Consider the following 18297-nt stretch of genomic DNA (forward strand, 5'->3'; position numbering starts at 1 on the left):
GAGAGGAGTTCATGGGGCAGGAGTATGCTGCGACAATGGGTCGGTTGGGTGGTCAGGCTTGTGAATTTTGGGAAGGAGGTAGGGTCAGATGGTGCGGGGTTCCCGGACTACGAGGTAGGAAGCTGTGGGTGGGAGATCTCCTGAGGTGATGAGATTCGGTATGGTCAGGGAGATTATGGTTTGGTGATGGGAGGGTGGGGTCATGGTCGAGGTGTGGTAGGAGGAGATGTCTTTGAGTTGGCGTCTGGCTTCAGCAGTGTAGAGGTCAGTGTGCCAAACTACCACTGCACTCCCTTTATCCGTTGGCTTGATGGTGAGGTTGGGATTGGGGCAGAGGGAGTGGAGGGCTACGTGTTTTGAGGGTGAGAGCTTGGAGTGGAGGAGGGGGGAGACAGGTTGACGTGGTTAATGGTCTCGGTGGCAGTTGGAAATTAAGAGATTGAGGGCGGGTAATAGGCCAGCACGGGGTGTCCAGGTCGATGGAGTGCTTTGGAGGCGGGCGAAAGGATCCTCAGAAGGTGGGCGGGAGCCTTGATTGAAAAAGTAAGCTCAGAGGCAGAGGCAGCGAAAGAAGTGTTCAACGTCACAATGCGTATTAAATTCATTAATGCACAGATGGAGCGGGATAAAGGTAAGGCCTTTGCTGAGGACTGATAGTTTGTCCTCAGTGAGGGGGAGGTCCGGCGGGTGGGGGGGGGGGGGGGGGGGGGGGGAATGGTGAAAACTTGGCAGGGCTGGGAGCTAGGACCTGGTGTAGGTGTGAAGCTGGGAGTTGGGGGTGGAGCCTGTAACTGGAGTAGGTGCGGTAGTAGGGGGAATGGGAGTGGAGCAGGGGTGAACTTTCCCTCAGGGCTCTGGGGAGCAGGGATGGTGACAGTGAGACCTGTGGGAGGCGCATCAGCAGAATGTAGGTGAGTGGCGTCGGTGGGGACGAAAGTGGTGGTGAACATGGCAGTGGGGGGGGGGGGGGGGGGGGGGGGGCGAAGTTGCTGAGCTTGTGATGTCAATGATGATGTGGGGGGCAGAAGTGATGTCACGTGTGGTGCATGAGGAATCGTGAGGGGCGGAAGTGGCCATGATGGGGGTTGAAGTGACGCCATTGATCGCCATGGGCATGGTAGCTGTACCAGCCACATGGCTAATGGTGTCCGAGCAGTTCCAGAGGCCGGGGTAATCTTCTGGTGCCATGATGGCTTTTCCATGTCAATTAGGGAAGCACAATAAATGCTAGCCCAGCCAGTGAAATACACAGCCCTCAAACAAAAGTATTGTTACAACATTGCGGTGAACCCTTCTGTTAATTAAACCAAACACCCAGGAAAGCTCATTTCGCCTCGTGATCTGTTAAAATATGAGTGGTAGAGAACTCCAAAATTCCACTAAAGAAAATAAAATCATTTTTTAAACTCTAAAAGTGAATATTAAACAACAACTATTCACCACTCTAAGTCCCCCTTTCTCTTAATTGCTTGTTATCTGCCTCCAACTTTATAACAATATACTGTTTCAATATAGTATTTATTAAAATTACATCAACTTAATTTCGATGCCATACAATGGTTGTCATCTTTGATGTCCGTCCTCTTCCGGCTGAAGATCGCCCTGGGTCGTCTTCTTTCTTTTTACTACAAATATGTTTTGTTTGAAAAAGTATCTTGGATAGCATTGCCTGATTTATTGGATCTGTGTTGATGGGAGTTGCTCTGTCCGATTTTCAAAATGCCTGCCTTTTTTTATATCCCTAATACTGGATCGTTTCATTGGTTCGATGTTGGCAAAACAATAAATTCAAGCTAGATTGGGTTTTAGTATCCTGGTGCCTAATTTAAAGAGATTGATTAAATTTGATTTGTTGCTATATCAGTAACCAACTCAGGTATCAATTTCACAGCCAAATGTTACATATTTTCAATTTTCCAGTACATTCTGAGACTGCTATCTGTTATATACACAAGTGGTTGTAAGCTCTCAGTGCAGAACAGCATTCACTCTCTCAAAGGTACAGTAAAAGCCTTCAACGTCATAACAGTATTATATCAAGTATGTAAGTTAGCTCGCTGAGCTGGAAGGCTTGTTTTCAGATATTTCATCAGCAGTGAGTCTCCAGTAAAGGGCAGGTGGTATGCCTACCTCTCTGTTTATAGGTCTTGATTTCTTAAGGTGGGTGATGTTATTTCCAGTTCTTTAAGGGAAGGTAGATAGGATCCAAGTTGATGTATTTATTGATGGAGTACTGGTTAGAATGCCATGCCTCTAAGAATTCTCATGCATGTCTTTGTTTCGCCTATCCTAGGATGAGTGTGATATCCCAGTCAAAGTGGTATCCTTCTTTGTCTGTATGTATGGAAGCTAATGTTACCAGGTCATGTGTTTTGATGGCTAGTTGGTGCTCATGTATCCTGGTGGCAACACACACATCCTGGGACAGGCAAAACAAAGACACGCATGAGAATTCTTTGAAGCATGGCATTCTAATTAGAACTAGTATGGGCGGCACGATGGCAGTGGTTAGCACTGCTGCCTCACAGCGCCAGAGACCCGGATTCAATTCCCGCCTCAGGTGTGCAGTTTGCACATTCTCCCCGTGTCTGCGTGAGTTTCCTCCCACAATCCAAAAATGTGCAGGTTAGGTGAATTGACCATGCTAAATTGTCCGTAATGTTGGGTGAAAGGGTAAATGTAGGAGTATGGGTCTGGGTGGTATACGCTTCGGCGAGTCGGTGTGGACTTGTTGGGCTGAAGGGCCTGTTTCCACACTGTAAGTAATCTAATCTAATCTAAAAAAAACTCCATCAATAAACACATTAATTTAGATCCTTTCTACTTTCCCTTAAAAAAAACAGAAATGGACATCACCCACCTTAAGAAACCAAGACCTGTAAACAGGGAGGCAGGCCATACCATCAGCACCTCACTAGAGACTCTCACTACTGATGATTCCTAGTATGGTGACGAAACATCTGAAAACAAACCTTCCAGCTCAGCAAGTTAACTTACCTACTAATCATCAATCTTTTGAAAAATTGCTAGTATTATATCAGCCTGGTCAGCCAAATGTACCACCTCCCATAGACATTGAAAGAGAGACTCCAGGATAGGATCTACTTCCCTCTGTTCAAAATGCTCAGTAAAATGGACCATAACATTTTCAATACCCTCATTAGCCCCCTTAATGATTACAGTTAACTGGTAGTGTGCATATATTACCTGCATTTAAAGCAGATATCCTTGAATAATTGCAACTATTAAAATGGCTAACATGACAAGGAAACACAAGTCTTTTGAACTAATTCCCTTGTTGGTACAGTAACTTAGCAAGTAATTTCTGAACCATTAATCTCACATATTCAATACTTAGTTAACTGACCTTTTGGTGTTGAACATTTTGACCGTGTCTTGCTTCTCATTAAAGATATGTATCAGACAGCATAGGTGCACCACGTCTTATAGGTGACCAACTAAAAAGGAAAAAAAAAGTTAGAAATTATTTGCCAATGTAAAACTTACATTTATGCTTTTTATCCCACCAGAAATCTCAAGTACAGATTGTGAAAAGTGATTGAGGTGACGGCCAAAATGCCTCTAAATGCCTCCAAAATGCTTGCAATCCACTCCATCAATTGGCCAACATTCCCAGCTCATATCAGAGCTACAAAGTTCCAAGAAACATCCCTGAATTTTCTTTCTGACTTTCTGGATCCATCAATGTAACATAGCAACTGAACCAGTCAGATCCAGACAATATACATTTCCAAAGTGAGATTTCCTCTAACTGCTAGGAATTGGAACAATGGTGTTTCAACACAAATCTGACCAGCTATATTACAATTAAAGATGGCCCGAAGTAAAGATTTTACCAACACTTCTTTATAATACATAACTACAGTATGTTGGTGCCGCTGTTAAATATTGCACAGCAGAGAATTTCCAATATGCGTTAGATTAGATTAGATTACTTACAGTGTGGAAACAGGCCCAACAAGTCTACACCGACCCACCGAAGTGCAACCCACCCATTCCCCTATATTTACCCCTTTACCTAACACTACGGGCAATTTAGCATGGCCAATTCACCCGACCTGCACATCTTTGGACTGTGGGAGGAAACCGGAGCACCCGGAAGAAACCCACGCAGACACGGGGAGAACGTGCAAACTCCACACAGTCAGTCGCCTGAGGTGGGAATTGAACCTGGGTCTCTGGCGCTGTGAGGCAGCTGTGCTAACCACGGTGCCACCGTGCTGCCCACTACTCTCAACTTGATTGCTAATTTGACACTTGCGTCTTCCAGTTCAAAGATCACTGCTGAATGTGAATAATCCACGTATGTAGTTAATACTCATCATTTTAACTATTGGTTTTAAATTCATCGTCAGTATTTTTCTCCAATGGACAAAGTGGATAGAAAGCAGTTATTCCTCTTAGTTGAAGGACCAATAACAAAGGGGTACACTTTTATGGGTGAAAAGCAAGAGGTTTGGGGGGACTTGAAGAAAATGTTGCTCAGCCAGAGGACAGCAGGGATCTGGAATGCACTTCCTGGGAGATTAGTCAAGGCTGGTAACCTTTAAAAAGTACTTGGATGAGCACTTCAAGTTTCATAATACTCAAGGCTATCGGACTAGTGCTGATAAGTGGAACTAGAATCATAGCAACCCTGCAGTGTGACAAGATGCCTTTCGACTATCAAGTCTGTACTATCTGTCTGAACAGCAATCTACCCTATCCTCGAAGCCCTGCATTTACCGTGGCTAATCCACCTGGACTGCACATCCGGGAGGAATATAGCATGGTCAATCCTGCACATCTTTGGACTGTGGGAAGAAACCAGAGCACCTACAGGAAACCCATACAGAAATGGGAAGAACATGCAAACTCCATACAATCACCTAAGGCTGGAATCAAACCTGAGTCACTGGCACTATGAGGCAGCAGTGCTAACTACTGAGTTGCCATGTCGCTCTCTATCTATTAATGTATATTTACTGTATGACTGGCAGTACAGACTCAATGGGTTGAAAAGCCGCTTCTGTACTCTATGATTCTGTGGTTCTAAAAATGCAATGCTGTTCTCAAAAAACCATCTTGTGATATTCATTCAGAGAGTTACCAGTACCTACTCTAACTGAAGTAGCCAAATCATATCTGGTCTTGCTAAAAATCTGCCTTCTACCAGTTTAAAGCTTTGATTTCAAGCCTATTTGTGCTCTCTTTCATAGCAATCTTGAATCTAACAAGATTTTAATGCTGTCTGCAAAATGCTCCCCCACTGATACTTCAACCACTTGCCCAGCTTTATTACCTATACTTAAGCCCAGAACTGCCCCGTGTCCTGGAGGATCTTCTACACACTGGCTTAAGAAGCTCTGCTGAGTGCATCTTAAGAATTACACCTGCTCTAAATTTTTTACACTATGACAAATTGATTGTTACCCTTTTTTGCTTTTTTTAAAGTGCTTTCAATATCACTTCATTTGAGAAGCCTTCTAAGATATCATCACTCCTACCCCTGTAATTGATTCCTTGATATTACTTTATCTTTTATCTCCTTCCCTTTCTCACCTGCAGACTCTATATCCTGAAATAATAAGCTGAGGTCAATGGAAAAAGTAGTATTCAATTTTCTTTTGATACTTTAGTTGCGGTACAAATCCACGGATGTACAAGCAGCTTTTCTGCAGGAAAACCTGTATCAGAGAAGTGATGAGAGGAATGGATAGAGTCAATAGCCAGAGACTTTTCCACAGGGCAGGATTGAGTGGTACGAGGGGTCATAGTTTTAAGATATTAGGAGTAAGGTATAGAGGGGACGTCAGAGGAAGGTTCTTTACGCAGAGCTGTGAATACATGGAATGTGTTGCCAGCGGTGGTGGTGGAAGCACTGCTGAATGTGCACATGAATAGCAGTGAGTTGAGGAGTGCGTAGGTTAAGTTATTTTATTTTACATTAGGATTAACCCTCCGCACAACATTGTAGACCAAAGGGCCTGTTCTGTGCTGAACTGTTCTATGTTCTATTTGGAGGAAGTAGTCAACCACAAAAGGGAAATTCTCGAAGTTTAATAAATATGTTTAGGGATTGAGTGACACTTTTTGTCTATGGTATGTTTCAGTGAGGCTTACTCTACAAAGATTAGGTTATGCACAACTCAAAGCAGACCCTGCAATGTTCAAATGGAAAAGTAGCAGACTTACTTTCATACTTACTTCTTGATGCATAGGATGATATTTTTACATAATCACTAATCAATATGAAAAGAATTGTATTGAGCAAATTAGGGCAGTACTTAAGTTGGTAATCAGCCTTCTGGTGCTTTTAAAAATGTTGGCTTGGAGGTAAAGCAAGGATGTAATTTTATATTAAGAATACTGGAAAATGTGAGTCCCATCAGAATTGGCTGTGCTAGGTCTGTACAAAATGATATAGTGCCTTCAGAGATGAAATGGAACAACTGCAGAATCATATCAGAGTGCTCAATTGCTTAGATACACAGACAATACTGGATTCCAGCTCTGTGTTCAAACAATCTTTTGATGGAGGAATTCAAACAGGAACAAAACATTTTTAAAAAGGATCAGAGAAGTGTGTAGTGAAATTCCCAGCTTTATGCAATCTCAAGAACATGTACCAGATTATTTTTAGCAATGTGTTATGTACTAATTTCCCAGTGCAAAGGTTCATAATATACCTTCTGGGAAAGAATGGGAAATTGTGACAATTAGAATGAAGGTGAAAATTTGTAAGGAAGGTGGTCAGAAGGGACCATACCTATGCAAGGTTATATAGATAAATTGAATGCTTTGGTATAATGATGTTGTCTTTTCTCATTTGTACAAAGTAGAACTGACTGGAACTACAATACTGTTTCTTCATTGTGGCTGGGTCTTAAACCTGGAACGTTAGCAGTACACCAAATGGACTTCAGTGATTCAAGAAGGCAGCTCACCACCATCATCTTCCCAACAGCAGCAGCCATTGCCAGTTCTACCTGCATTGTATGTAGAAATCTTAAAAACGTAAACTTAGTTTTTCAAGGACAAAGATGATGGCATTGTGGTATTATTGCTAGATTGTTAATCCAGAAACTCAGGTCATGTTCTGGGTACCCAGGTTTGAATCTCACCATGAAAGATGGTGCAATTTGAGTTCAATAAAAATTGGGAATTAAGAGTCTAATGGTAAATCATCAAACCATTGTTGATTGTTGAGGAAGAACCCTCCTGATTCACTAATGTCTTTTAGGTAAGGTCTCTGCGATCCTTACCTGGTCTATCCTACATATGACTCCAGACCCACAGCAATGTGGTTGACCTTGAACTCCTCTCTGGGCAATTAGGGACAGACAATAAATGCTGCCTTAGCTGGTGATGCGCTCATATTATGAATGAAAGAAAAAAAAACTGTTCAGCAGTAATTATTCAGCAGTATTTTGCTTCAAATTGGGATACAGCCCATTCAAGAATTCAGTGTAGCATTTTCAATGGTTTTTTTGCAGCAAGATAAATTGTGACAAAGCAGAAATTCACATCACTTCAAAATTTTTAGGATTTTAGATTAGATTACTTACAATGTGGAAACAGGCCCTTCGGCCCAACAAGTCCACACCGACCCTCTGAAGAGCAACCCACCCTTCACCTAACACTACAAGCAATTTAGCATGGCCAATTCACCTAACCTGCACATCTTTGGACTGTGGGAGGAAACCAGAGCACCCAGAGGAAACCCACGTAGACACAGGGAGAATGTGCAAACTCCACACAGACAGTTGCCCGAGATGGGAATTAAACCTGGGTCTCTGGTGCTGTGAGGCAGCAGTGCTAATCACTGTGCTGCCACTGTGCCGCCCCTTCTTTCAGCTCAATCTATGAAGGAATGAGACATTGCCCTCAGCAGCCTCTAAACATCTATATGCAAATGCATGTATGAGGATGTCAAAATTGCTGTCAGTTTCACAGAGTAATGATGGAAATGCTTTTTGAGCAAAAATTTGAGCCAAAATGGGGTGGAATTATTTCAATGGTTGAAGGGATGACCAGGATAGTGGACCATACAGTTTATGTATAACCAAATAAGACACAGGTATTGAACTCCAATTTCTAGGTCGGAGCTTGTAAAGTATGCAGCGTGTAATTTAGGTATTCTTCTGTAAGCTTATATATATCTGGGATGGGAGCAGAGTGGATTCAGATTTTTGATTTTTATTTAGCTGTAATAATTCAAGAATACCAGAGACTCCAGGTTTGGAATTGGTGAAGGAGCATGACAAAGAAAAACAAGGTGGTTTAGTGATCTGTAGCTAGAACCACTGGTTAGACATGTGAATTAAAAGGAACTGCACTACTCAGTTCTCCTGTACCAAGACATCAAGGATGAGGGAAAACAATGTCACAAACCCACAGTTTAAAGCAGTGTCTGAGAGTCAGCAGAAGTCAGAAAACACAAATGAGCCTGAAACAGAACAATGTCTGAAACCCACAGTTAAAAGCAGGGAGTGGAATTAATGGGAGTCAAAGCGCATGGGTTCACAAATAAAATAAATCCAACTCTGTCATCACAATAAACACCGGAATTAATTTGTTGACTAGTATTTCTCTAAACTGGGGCTGTCATTTGGACAAGGAACTGGGAAGGAAAATAATTCAAATCACTGTGACAGTTGTGGTTCAGAGCAGGTCTTAGTTTAAAAATGCTACTAATTAGATTTTTGAAAAGGAATATATTTACTTTTTCCTCAGATCATGGGGCACCTGCTAAATTGGTGTCATTTCTTGCATCAAATGGAAATTTCAGCACACTTGATGTGTTTTGGGCTTCATTCTACATTGGATGTATCTCCAGCTGTTTCTGCTCAAGCTCAGGATTTCCAGCTTGTGGAGCATCAAGAGTCATAGAGTCCGAGAAATGTACAGTGGGGAAACAAACACTACAGTCCAACTCGTCCATGCCGATCAGGTATCCATAATTAATCTAGTAGCATTTAAGAGCACTTGGTCCATATCCCTCTAAACCCTTCCTATTGATATACTTATCCAGATGCCTTTAACATAGAACATAGAACAATACAGCACAGAACAGGCCCTTCGGCCCACGATGTTGTGCCGAACTTCTATCCTAGATTAAGCACCCATCCATGTACCTATCCAAATGCCGCTTAAAGGTCACCAATGAATCTGACTCTACCACTCCCTCGGGCAGCGCATTCCATGCCCCCACCACTCTCTGGGTAAAGAACCCACCCCTGACATCTCCCCTGTACCTTCCACCCTTCACCTTAAATTTATGTCCCCTTGTAACACTCTGTTGTACCCGGGGAAAAAGTTTCTGACTGTCTACTCTATCTATTCCTCTGATCATCTTATAAACCTCTATCAAGTCACCCCTCATCCTTCGCCGTTCCAACGAGAAAAGGCCGAGAACTCTCAACCTATCCTCGTACGACCTACTCTCCATTCCAGGCAACATTCTGGTAAATCTTCTCTGCACCCTCTCCAAAGCTTCCACATCTTTCCTAAAGTGAGGCGACCAGAACTGCACACAGTACTCCAAATGTGGCCTAACCAAAGTCCTGTACAGCTGCAACATCACCTCACGACTCTTGAATTCAATCCCTCTGCTAATGAACGATAATACTCCATAGGCCTTTAAATGTCGCAATTGTACAAGCCAGTGCAGAAAAGCAGGCATAAGCAAATTTCCTGGATCATATATGTTACAGGAGGTGAACACCCTCAGGCAGAGAGAAGGGTCAGGAGAGCAGATGAATTTGTCTCCACATTTGTCCATATGGATTTTAGTAAGGTTTTTGACAAAGTCCCTCATGGTAGGCTCATCCAGAAGACTAAGATATATGGGATCCATAGTGACTTTGGTGACTTGGCAATTTGGATTCTGACTTGGCTTGCCAGGTGTTTGTGATATCTATAAATGATTTGGATGAAAATATAAGTAGAGTCATAGAGATGTCCAGCATGGAAACAGACGCTTCGGTCCAACCCGTCCATGCTGCCAAGATATCCTAACCCCAATCTACTCCCACTTGCCAGCACCTGGCCCATATCCCTCCAAATCCTTCCTATTCTTACAGCCACCCAAATGCCTTTTAAATATCGCAAATGTACTGGCCTCCACCACTTCCTCTGGCAGCTCATTCCATACACATACTACCCACTGCTTGAAAAGGTTGCCCTTTAGGTTTCTTTTATATCTTCCCCTCTCACCCTAAGCCTATGGCCTCTAGTTCTGGACTCCCTCACCCCATGTCTATTTATCCTATCGATGCCCCTCATGATTTTATACCTCTACAAGGTTACCCCTCAGCCTCTGAAAACAGCCCTAGTCTATTCAGCCTCTCCCTATAATTCAAATCCTCCAACCCTAGCAACATCCCTGTCAATCTTTCAAGTTTCACAACATCTTTCTGATAGGAAGGAGACCAGAATTGCACGCAATTTTTCAATAGTGGCCTAACCAATGTCCTGTACAGCTGCAACATGATCTCCCAACTCCTGTACTCAATACTCTGACCAATAAAAGAACTATGAACTATGAACCTTCACTCCAAGGTCCCCTTGTTCAGCAGCACTCTCTAGGACTTTACCATTAAGTATAGAAGTCCTGCTAAGATTTGCTGTTCCAAAATGCAGCACCTCACATTTATCGAAATTAAACTCAAACTGCCACTTCTCAGCCCATTGGCCCATCTGATAAAGATCCTGTTGTAATCTGAGGTAACCTACTTTGCTGTGCACTACACCTCCAATTTTGGTGTCAAAATGTAAACTTACTAACTATACCTCTTATGCTCACATCCAAGTCATTTATAAAAATGACGAAAAGAAGTGGACCCACCACCAATCCTTGTGGCACTCAACTAGTCACAGGTCTGCAGTCTGAAAAACAACCCTTCACCACCAATCCTTGTGGCACTCAACTAGTCACAGGTCTGCAGTCTGAAAAACAACCCTCCACCACCACCCTCTGTCTTCTACCTTTGAGCCAGTTCTGTATCCAAATGGCTAGCTCTCCCCGTATTCCATGACAGTTCTCCCTGTATTCGGTGAGCTCTAAGCTTGCTATCCGGCATCCCATGGGGAACCTTGTTGAACTCCTTACTGAAATCCATATAGATCACATCTACCACTTTGCTCTCATCAATCTTCTTTGTTACTTCTTCAAAAAACTCAATCAAGTTTGTGAGACATGATTTCCCACGCATAAAGCCATGTTGACTATCCCTGATCAGTCTGTGCCTTTCCAAATACATGTGCATCCTGTCCCTCAGGATTCCCTCCAACAACCTGCCCACCACCGACATCAGGCACACTGGTCTATAGTTCCCTGGCTTGTCCTTACCACCTTTCTTAAACAGTGGCACCATGTTAGCCAACCTCCAGTCTTCTAGCACTACACCTGTGACTATTGTTGATATAAATATTTCAGTAAGAGGCCCAGCAGTCACTTCCCCAGCCTTTCACAGAATTCTAGAGTACACGTGATCAGGTCCTGCGGATTCATCCATTTTTATGCCTTTCAAGACATCCAGCACTTCCTCCTCTGTAATATGGACATTTTTCAAGATGTCACCATCTATTTCCCTACATTCTGTATCTTCCATGTAAATGGAAGTAAATCAGTAAATACTGATGCAAAGTACTAGTTGAATATCTCCCCAATTTTCTGTGGCTCCACACAAAGGCCGCCTTGCTGATCTTTGAGGGGCCCTATTCTCTCTCTAGTTACCCTTTTGTCCTTGATGTATTTGTAAAAACCCTTTGGATTCTCCTTAATTCTAATTTTCTTGTACACACTTAACAAATTCCTCTCCATCTAAACCCTTAACACTATGGCAGGCCCAGTCTATATTTGCAAAGTTAAAATCCCCTACCATAACCGCCCTATTATTCTTACAGATGACTGAGATCTCCTTACAAATTTGTTTCTCGATTTCCCTCTGACTACTAGTGGGTCTATAATATAATCCCAACAGGGTGATCATCCCTTTCTTATTTCTCAGTTCCACCCAAATTATCTTCCCTGGATGAATTTCCAGGAATATCCTCCCACAATACTGCTGTAATGCTATCCCTTATAAAACTCCACTCTCCTTCCTCTCTTGCCTCCCTTTCTATCCTTCCTGGAGCATTTGTATCCTGGAACATTAAGATGCTGGTTCTGCCCATCCCTGTGCTATGTTTCTGTAATTGCAATGATATCTCAATCCCATGTTCTTAACCATGCCCTGAGTTCATCTGCATTCCCTGTTAGGCCTCTTCCATTGAAATAAATGCAGTTTAATTGATCAGTCCTCCTTATTCTCTGCTTTGTCCCTGCCTGTCCTGACTGTTCGACTTACTTCTGTTCTCAACTGTACCAGTCTCAGAGTGAAATCTTTCTTCACTATCTCCTTGGGTCCCACCCGCTCCCCCAAACTTTACTAGTAGCAAATCTCCCTACCAGTATACCAGTCCCTTTCCAATTTAGGTGCAATCGGTCCTTCTTGTATAGGTCACTTCTACCATAAAAGAGATTCCAATTCTGCAAAATTGTGAATCCTTCTCCCCTAAACCAGCTCCTCGACCATGCATTCAGCTACTCTATCCTCCTCTTTCTACCCTCACTAGCTCGTAGTACCGGGAATAATTTCGATATTATTACTCTCGAGGACCTCCATTTTAAATTCCTGCTTAACTCTCTGTAATCTCCTTTCAGAATCTCAACCTTTTCCCTTCCTATGTTGTTGATTGGCATCTCTCCCACTTGAGAACATTCTGCACCCTTTCTGAGACTCCTTGACCTTGGCACCAGGGAAGCAACACACCATTCTGATTTTTCACTGCGAGCCACAGAACTGTCTGTCTGTACCTCTGACTAGAGAGAGTTCCCTAACACAACTGATCTCTTGGAATCTGACATACCCCTCATTGCATTACAGCCAGTCTCAACACCAGAAACTTGGCTGTTTGTGCTATGTTCCCCTGAGAATCCATCACCCACTACATTTTCCAAAACAGCATATTTGTTTGAAATGGGGATAGTCACAGAAGACTCCTGCACTAACTGCCTACTTCTCTTACCTTTTCTAAGTGACTGTATCTGTGACTTTTCTCCCTTCCTATAACTGTCATCCATCATATCTCCCAATCTTGTAAATTCCTCATTGCCTCTAACTGTCTCTCCAACCGATGCATTTGATCTGATAGGATTCGCAACTAACGGCATTTATTGCAGATATAATCTTTAGTAACCTGTAAACTCTCCCTAAACTTCCACATCTGACAAGAAAAGCACATCACTCTACTTAAGGCTGTTTTTGCTCCTTCACAATCTACAGACCCAGAAAATAGCACCAACTTATACCTCCATAAACCACTGCTCCAGGTTAAATGAACAGTTATGGCTTATATTTTAAGTTTAATCAAGAGACATATCTCAAAAAAACATATACTCAAGAAAGAACCCACTCTACTCACTACTGCAGACTTGCTGTAAGGCCACGCCTAAATATTCACTTCTATTTCTGTGCTGTGACCTCTCCCAAACAGGTTACTCCAAGATTAGTTGTGAATTTCACTGTTTGCTAACTTTTGGCCATGCTAAATTGCCCGTAGTGTTAGGTGAAGGGGCAAATGCAGGGGAATGAGTCTGGGTGGGTTGCTCTTCGGAGGGTCGGTGTGGACTTGTTGGGCTGAAGGGCCTGTTTCCACACTGTAAGCAATCTAATCCAATCTACTCTAATCACTCCGATGTCCGGCGATACACGAATTCAAACAGTAAAGGCAGTGCAGATTCACTGCCCTGTCAGTTTCTTTATCTCTCTCTCTCTTGCACTCACCTCACCATGTGCTTCCTTTGTCTGTACCTCTCCCTTTTAAAACTCCTGTTGTTTTGACTTTTTTCTCTCCCAAATGTCAAAACAATGCAACAGTATATAAAACATTATTGCTGCTCCTGGAATTCAAGGAACCCACTCTAACACCTAAAATATCTCAAAAAAGGAGCAGCCTTTTACAGCCAGAAATTTTTCCCGTCCTTCACCTTGGATTATCCAGAATCATCCCTTAAGTTTGCAGATGATATAAAGATTGGTGGAGTTCTGAATAGTGCCAAAAGGTTACAGCCGTATATAGATCAGTTGCAGATATGTGCAGAGAAATAGCAGATGATGTTTAATCTGATAAGGGTCAGGTGCTTCACTTTGGGAGATCAAATGTGAAAGAAAACTATACAGTTTATGGCAGGACCCAAAAAAGCATTGACGCGCAGAGGGATCTTGGGGTTCAAATCTATTGTTCTGTAAAAGTGACTACGCAAGTAGGTAAAGTGGGAAAGAAAACCTATGGCATACTTGGCCTTTATTGATCAAGGAATTGAGTACAAAAGCCAGGTTACAGCTTTATAAGACTTTGATTAGGCCACACTTAAACTATTGCATTCAATTCTGGTTGCCACATAGAATCATAGAATCCCTATGGTGTGGAAACAGGCCCTTCAGCCCAACAAGTCTGCACCAACCCTCCAAAGAGCAACACACCCAGCCCCATTTTCCTACCCTATTGTCCTATATTTACCCCTGACTAATGTACCAGCCTACACATCCCTGAACACGACAGGCAATTTAGCATGGCCTGCACATCTTTGGTTTGTGGAAGGAAAATACAGCACCCAGAGGAAACCCAAGCAGACACTGGGAGAATGTACAAACTCCACACAGACACAGAACATAGAATATTACAACGTAGTACAGGCCCTACAGCCTTTGATGTTGCACCAACCTGTGAAACCAATCTGAAGCCCATCTAACTTACACTATTCCATTTTCATCCATAGGTCTATCCAATGACCATTTAAATGCCCTTAAAGTTGGCGAGTCTATTATTGTTGCAGGCAGGCCATTCCACCACCCCTACTACTCTCTGAATAAAGAAACTACTTCTGACGTCTGTCTTATATCGATCACCTCTCAATTTAAAGCTATGTCCCCTCATGCTAGCCTTCACCATCCTAGGAAAAAGGCTCTTACTATCCACCCTATCTAACCCTCAGATTATCTTAAGTCTCAATTAAGTCATGTCTTCTTCTAACTAATGAAAACAGCCTCAAGTCCCTCAGCCTTCCCTCCGTACCAGGCAACATCAGAGTAAATCTTCTCTGAACCCTTTCCAATGCTTCCACAATCACCAGAGGTTGGAAATTGAAGCCTGGTCCCTGGCATTGTAACGCAGCAGTGCTGACCAGTGAGCCAACATGCCGCCACATTATTGGAAGGATATAATCGAACAAGTACATTTGAAATCACACAAGCTTTTCCGTCGGGACTTCACTCCGAAAGCTTGCCTGATTTCAAATAAACCTGTTGGACTATAACCTGGTGTTGTGTGACTTCTGACTTTGTCCACCCAGTCCAACACTGGCACCTCTACATTATAGGAAGGATTTGGAGAGGGTGCAGAAGAGGTTTACGAGGATGCTGCAGGATTAGAGAATATAAGCTCTAAGGAGAGGCTAGAAAAACTCAGATTATTTTCTCTTCTGCGGCTGAGGCTGAAGGGTGACTTGAAAGAAGTTCATAAAATTATGAGAGGCATAGATAGGGCTAACAGTCAGCATAGTTTTTCCAGAGTTGAAATATCTAAACTTAGAGTTCGTGCATTTAACTGTGAGAGGGGAAGTTCAAAGACGCTAGTTTTCTTACACAGAGTGGAGTCTGGAACACGCTACTGGGGTGATGGTTGAAACAGGTAAGATAGGAGCACTTCAGGGACTTTTAGATAACCACGTGAATATGCATGGGATGGATGGATATGGACCAAGTGCAGACAGAAGGGATCAGTTTAATTGAGCATCATGTTTGGCATAATATAGTGGGTGGAAGGGTCTGTTCCTGTGCTGTACAGTTCTGTGTTTGATGTTCTTAAATGGATGGCCATTAGGAAAAGACTGGAAACACAGCGATCTTCAGGATGTGTACCACTCTCAATCAGATACTCAGAGTTGACTCTGCAGTAGCAAGACTACCCTGAGAAATGCAGTCCAGATCACGGCACCACTGATAAAGGAGCTGAACAAGAGATCAGCAAAGAGTGGAAATGTAGTCGTTCCAGAAGATTCCATCGTCAGGGAACAGAGGCATTTCTGTGACCATCATTATGGAAGTATTCATTGGGTGATTTGCTTTTCTGGTTCCAGCCTAAAAAGACATAAAAGAGTATTGCATATCCTGCAAGAGGAATGGAGTGAGTTTTGTGCATGTTGTAAAAAGGAAAGGCATCAAAGTACTTCAAGGTAAAAAGATTAGATTAGGTTAGATTAGATTACTTACAGTGTGGAAACAGGCCCTTCGGCCCACTTCGGCTTTTGCCCGAAACGTCGATTTCGAAGCTACTTGGATGCTGCCTGAACTGCTGTGCTCTTCCAGCACCACTAATCCAGAATCAAAGTACTTCAGTTATATTTTGAGAAGCTGGAGACAATCTGTTAAAATAGGACTATTGAATATTTTGATCAAATTGATAAGAAAGAACATAGAGACATGGGCCTGAATCTTATAGGAGTCTGAGTGATATGTGTTCTGGTGAAGTTTGTAAAAGAATTGGACAAGAAGTCCAGATATTAAGGGATATGGGCCAAAGACAGACATATGGAGTAAAGCCACAGATCAGCCCTAATTCACTGAATGGCAGAACATGTCTGACGGTATGAATTGCCTACTCCTGTTCCTACATTTCCATGGGCAGGCTCTCAATAAAAATTTATCTTTGGAATTGCCCAACTGCTTGTCTGTATCTGATGTTCCCCTTTTGGATGATGACAAGTTGTCAGACAACAGACGACACCGGAGACAGGGCAGCAATGACATAGAGAGGGTTTTCAGACAGATTTACAGCTAAAGAATGGTAGAACAAGGTTGAGGATGAGAGAAAGAGTTATGAATGAGAAAATGTATTGGCTATGTATTGTGTTTAGCATGGCATGGTGGCATTAGATTATCAGTGAGGGTCAATGCTGGAATTGAGTGGATTTTCAAAAATTACATTGCAAAAGATAGTCTTCTCTTGGATGATATCCACTGAGTGGCAGGTTGTTCCAGGAATGGCGCGAGCTAAGGTGGGATGAAAAATTGATGAGAGGAATGTTGTACGGGTGAGGTAGATAGCTAATGAGGTGAAATTGGTGAGATTAGTGAGAAACCTCACAGCAAGATCCCTCCAAAAAAGCTTGATGCAACTTACACTTAGCCATAAAACATAAGATTGAGTCTACAGACTTGGTTTCCAGCAGAGTCACGAAGACCTTGAAAAAACTGTGGATGCTGGAAATCTGAAGCAACAGAAAAAATGCTTGAGAAAAATCAGCAGATCTGGGAGCATTTGTAGACAGAAATATTCACTTAATGCGTCAAGTCCTTCATCAGTGCCATGCTGCTTCAGAGCGCCAGAGACCACGGCCTCAATTCCAGCCTTGGACGACTGTGTGGAGTTTGCATGTTCTCCCTGAATCAGCGTGGGTTTCCTCCGGGTGCTCCAGTTTCTTCCCACAATCCATAGATGTGCAGGTTGGATGAATTGGCCATGCTATATTACCCATACTGTTCAGGGATGCGTAGGTTAGGAGCATTGGTCGGGGTAAATATAGATTAATGGCAAATGGGTTTGGATGGGATACTCTTTGGAGGGCCAGTGTGGATTTGTTGGGTTGAAGGGCCTATTTCCACACTGTTGGGATTCGATGATTCTATGAGAATATCGTGTGTTAATCACTACCCACAACCATGATATGCTACAGGCTCAGTGGGAACACAATCTATGTCTCAAAAGGAATAAATAATACCATCGCAGACCCCTTCACAGTCACTGTAAGTCTTTTGTTTAAGACAAGAGTCTTTTTTCATTGGACCAGCAAGTGCTTTTCCCCTCCACCACAGAGGACCAAGCAGGCCCTCTAGATACTGACACTTAGAGGATAGTGGCAGCAAACCGACCCCATGGTAAACATGATTCATACAACCTCATACACCATTGTGGTCTGAGGACAATACGGTGGGATGTAATGTAATTCATGCATGAGAAACACAAACTCAGCAAAGCCATGTTAAGTGTCAAACCCGGATAGACTTGACTTTGGCAGTTCTAAAGGTAACATACAGGATGGAAGTCACAAGCTGATCGAGAAGCCAAAAATATTTGAAGGTGTGTTTCACAAAGCTACTTAAGAATCTCCTGTCCTTTACACTCTCATCCTTCACACCTACTCAACTCCCATCTACCTGCAGACTTTAGAGGGCTTAATGATATCCACAA

At 42.8% G+C, this 18297-nt stretch overlaps 1 protein-coding gene across 4 annotated transcripts in view; it reads right to left on the reverse strand.

The window, feature by feature from the left end:
- The window catches only part of oxr1a (oxidation resistance 1a), a 511841-nt gene that overhangs the window by 443650 nt on the left and 49894 nt on the right, over positions 1 to 18297 (reverse strand). For all 4 annotated transcript variants that reach the window (XM_072570591.1, XM_072570587.1, XM_072570583.1 and 1 more), the window contains exon 2: positions 3368 to 3458. In XM_072570591.1, coding sequence (XP_072426692.1) covers positions 3368 to 3384 — 17 coding nt within the window. In that variant the 5' untranslated portion in view covers positions 3385 to 3458. The remainder of the gene's footprint in view (positions 1 to 3367; positions 3459 to 18297) is intronic.

The sequence above is a fragment of the Chiloscyllium punctatum genome, chromosome 5 (genome assembly GCF_047496795.1).
Source record: "Chiloscyllium punctatum isolate Juve2018m chromosome 5, sChiPun1.3, whole genome shotgun sequence".
In the NCBI taxonomy this organism is placed as follows: Eukaryota; Metazoa; Chordata; class Chondrichthyes; order Orectolobiformes; family Hemiscylliidae; genus Chiloscyllium; species Chiloscyllium punctatum.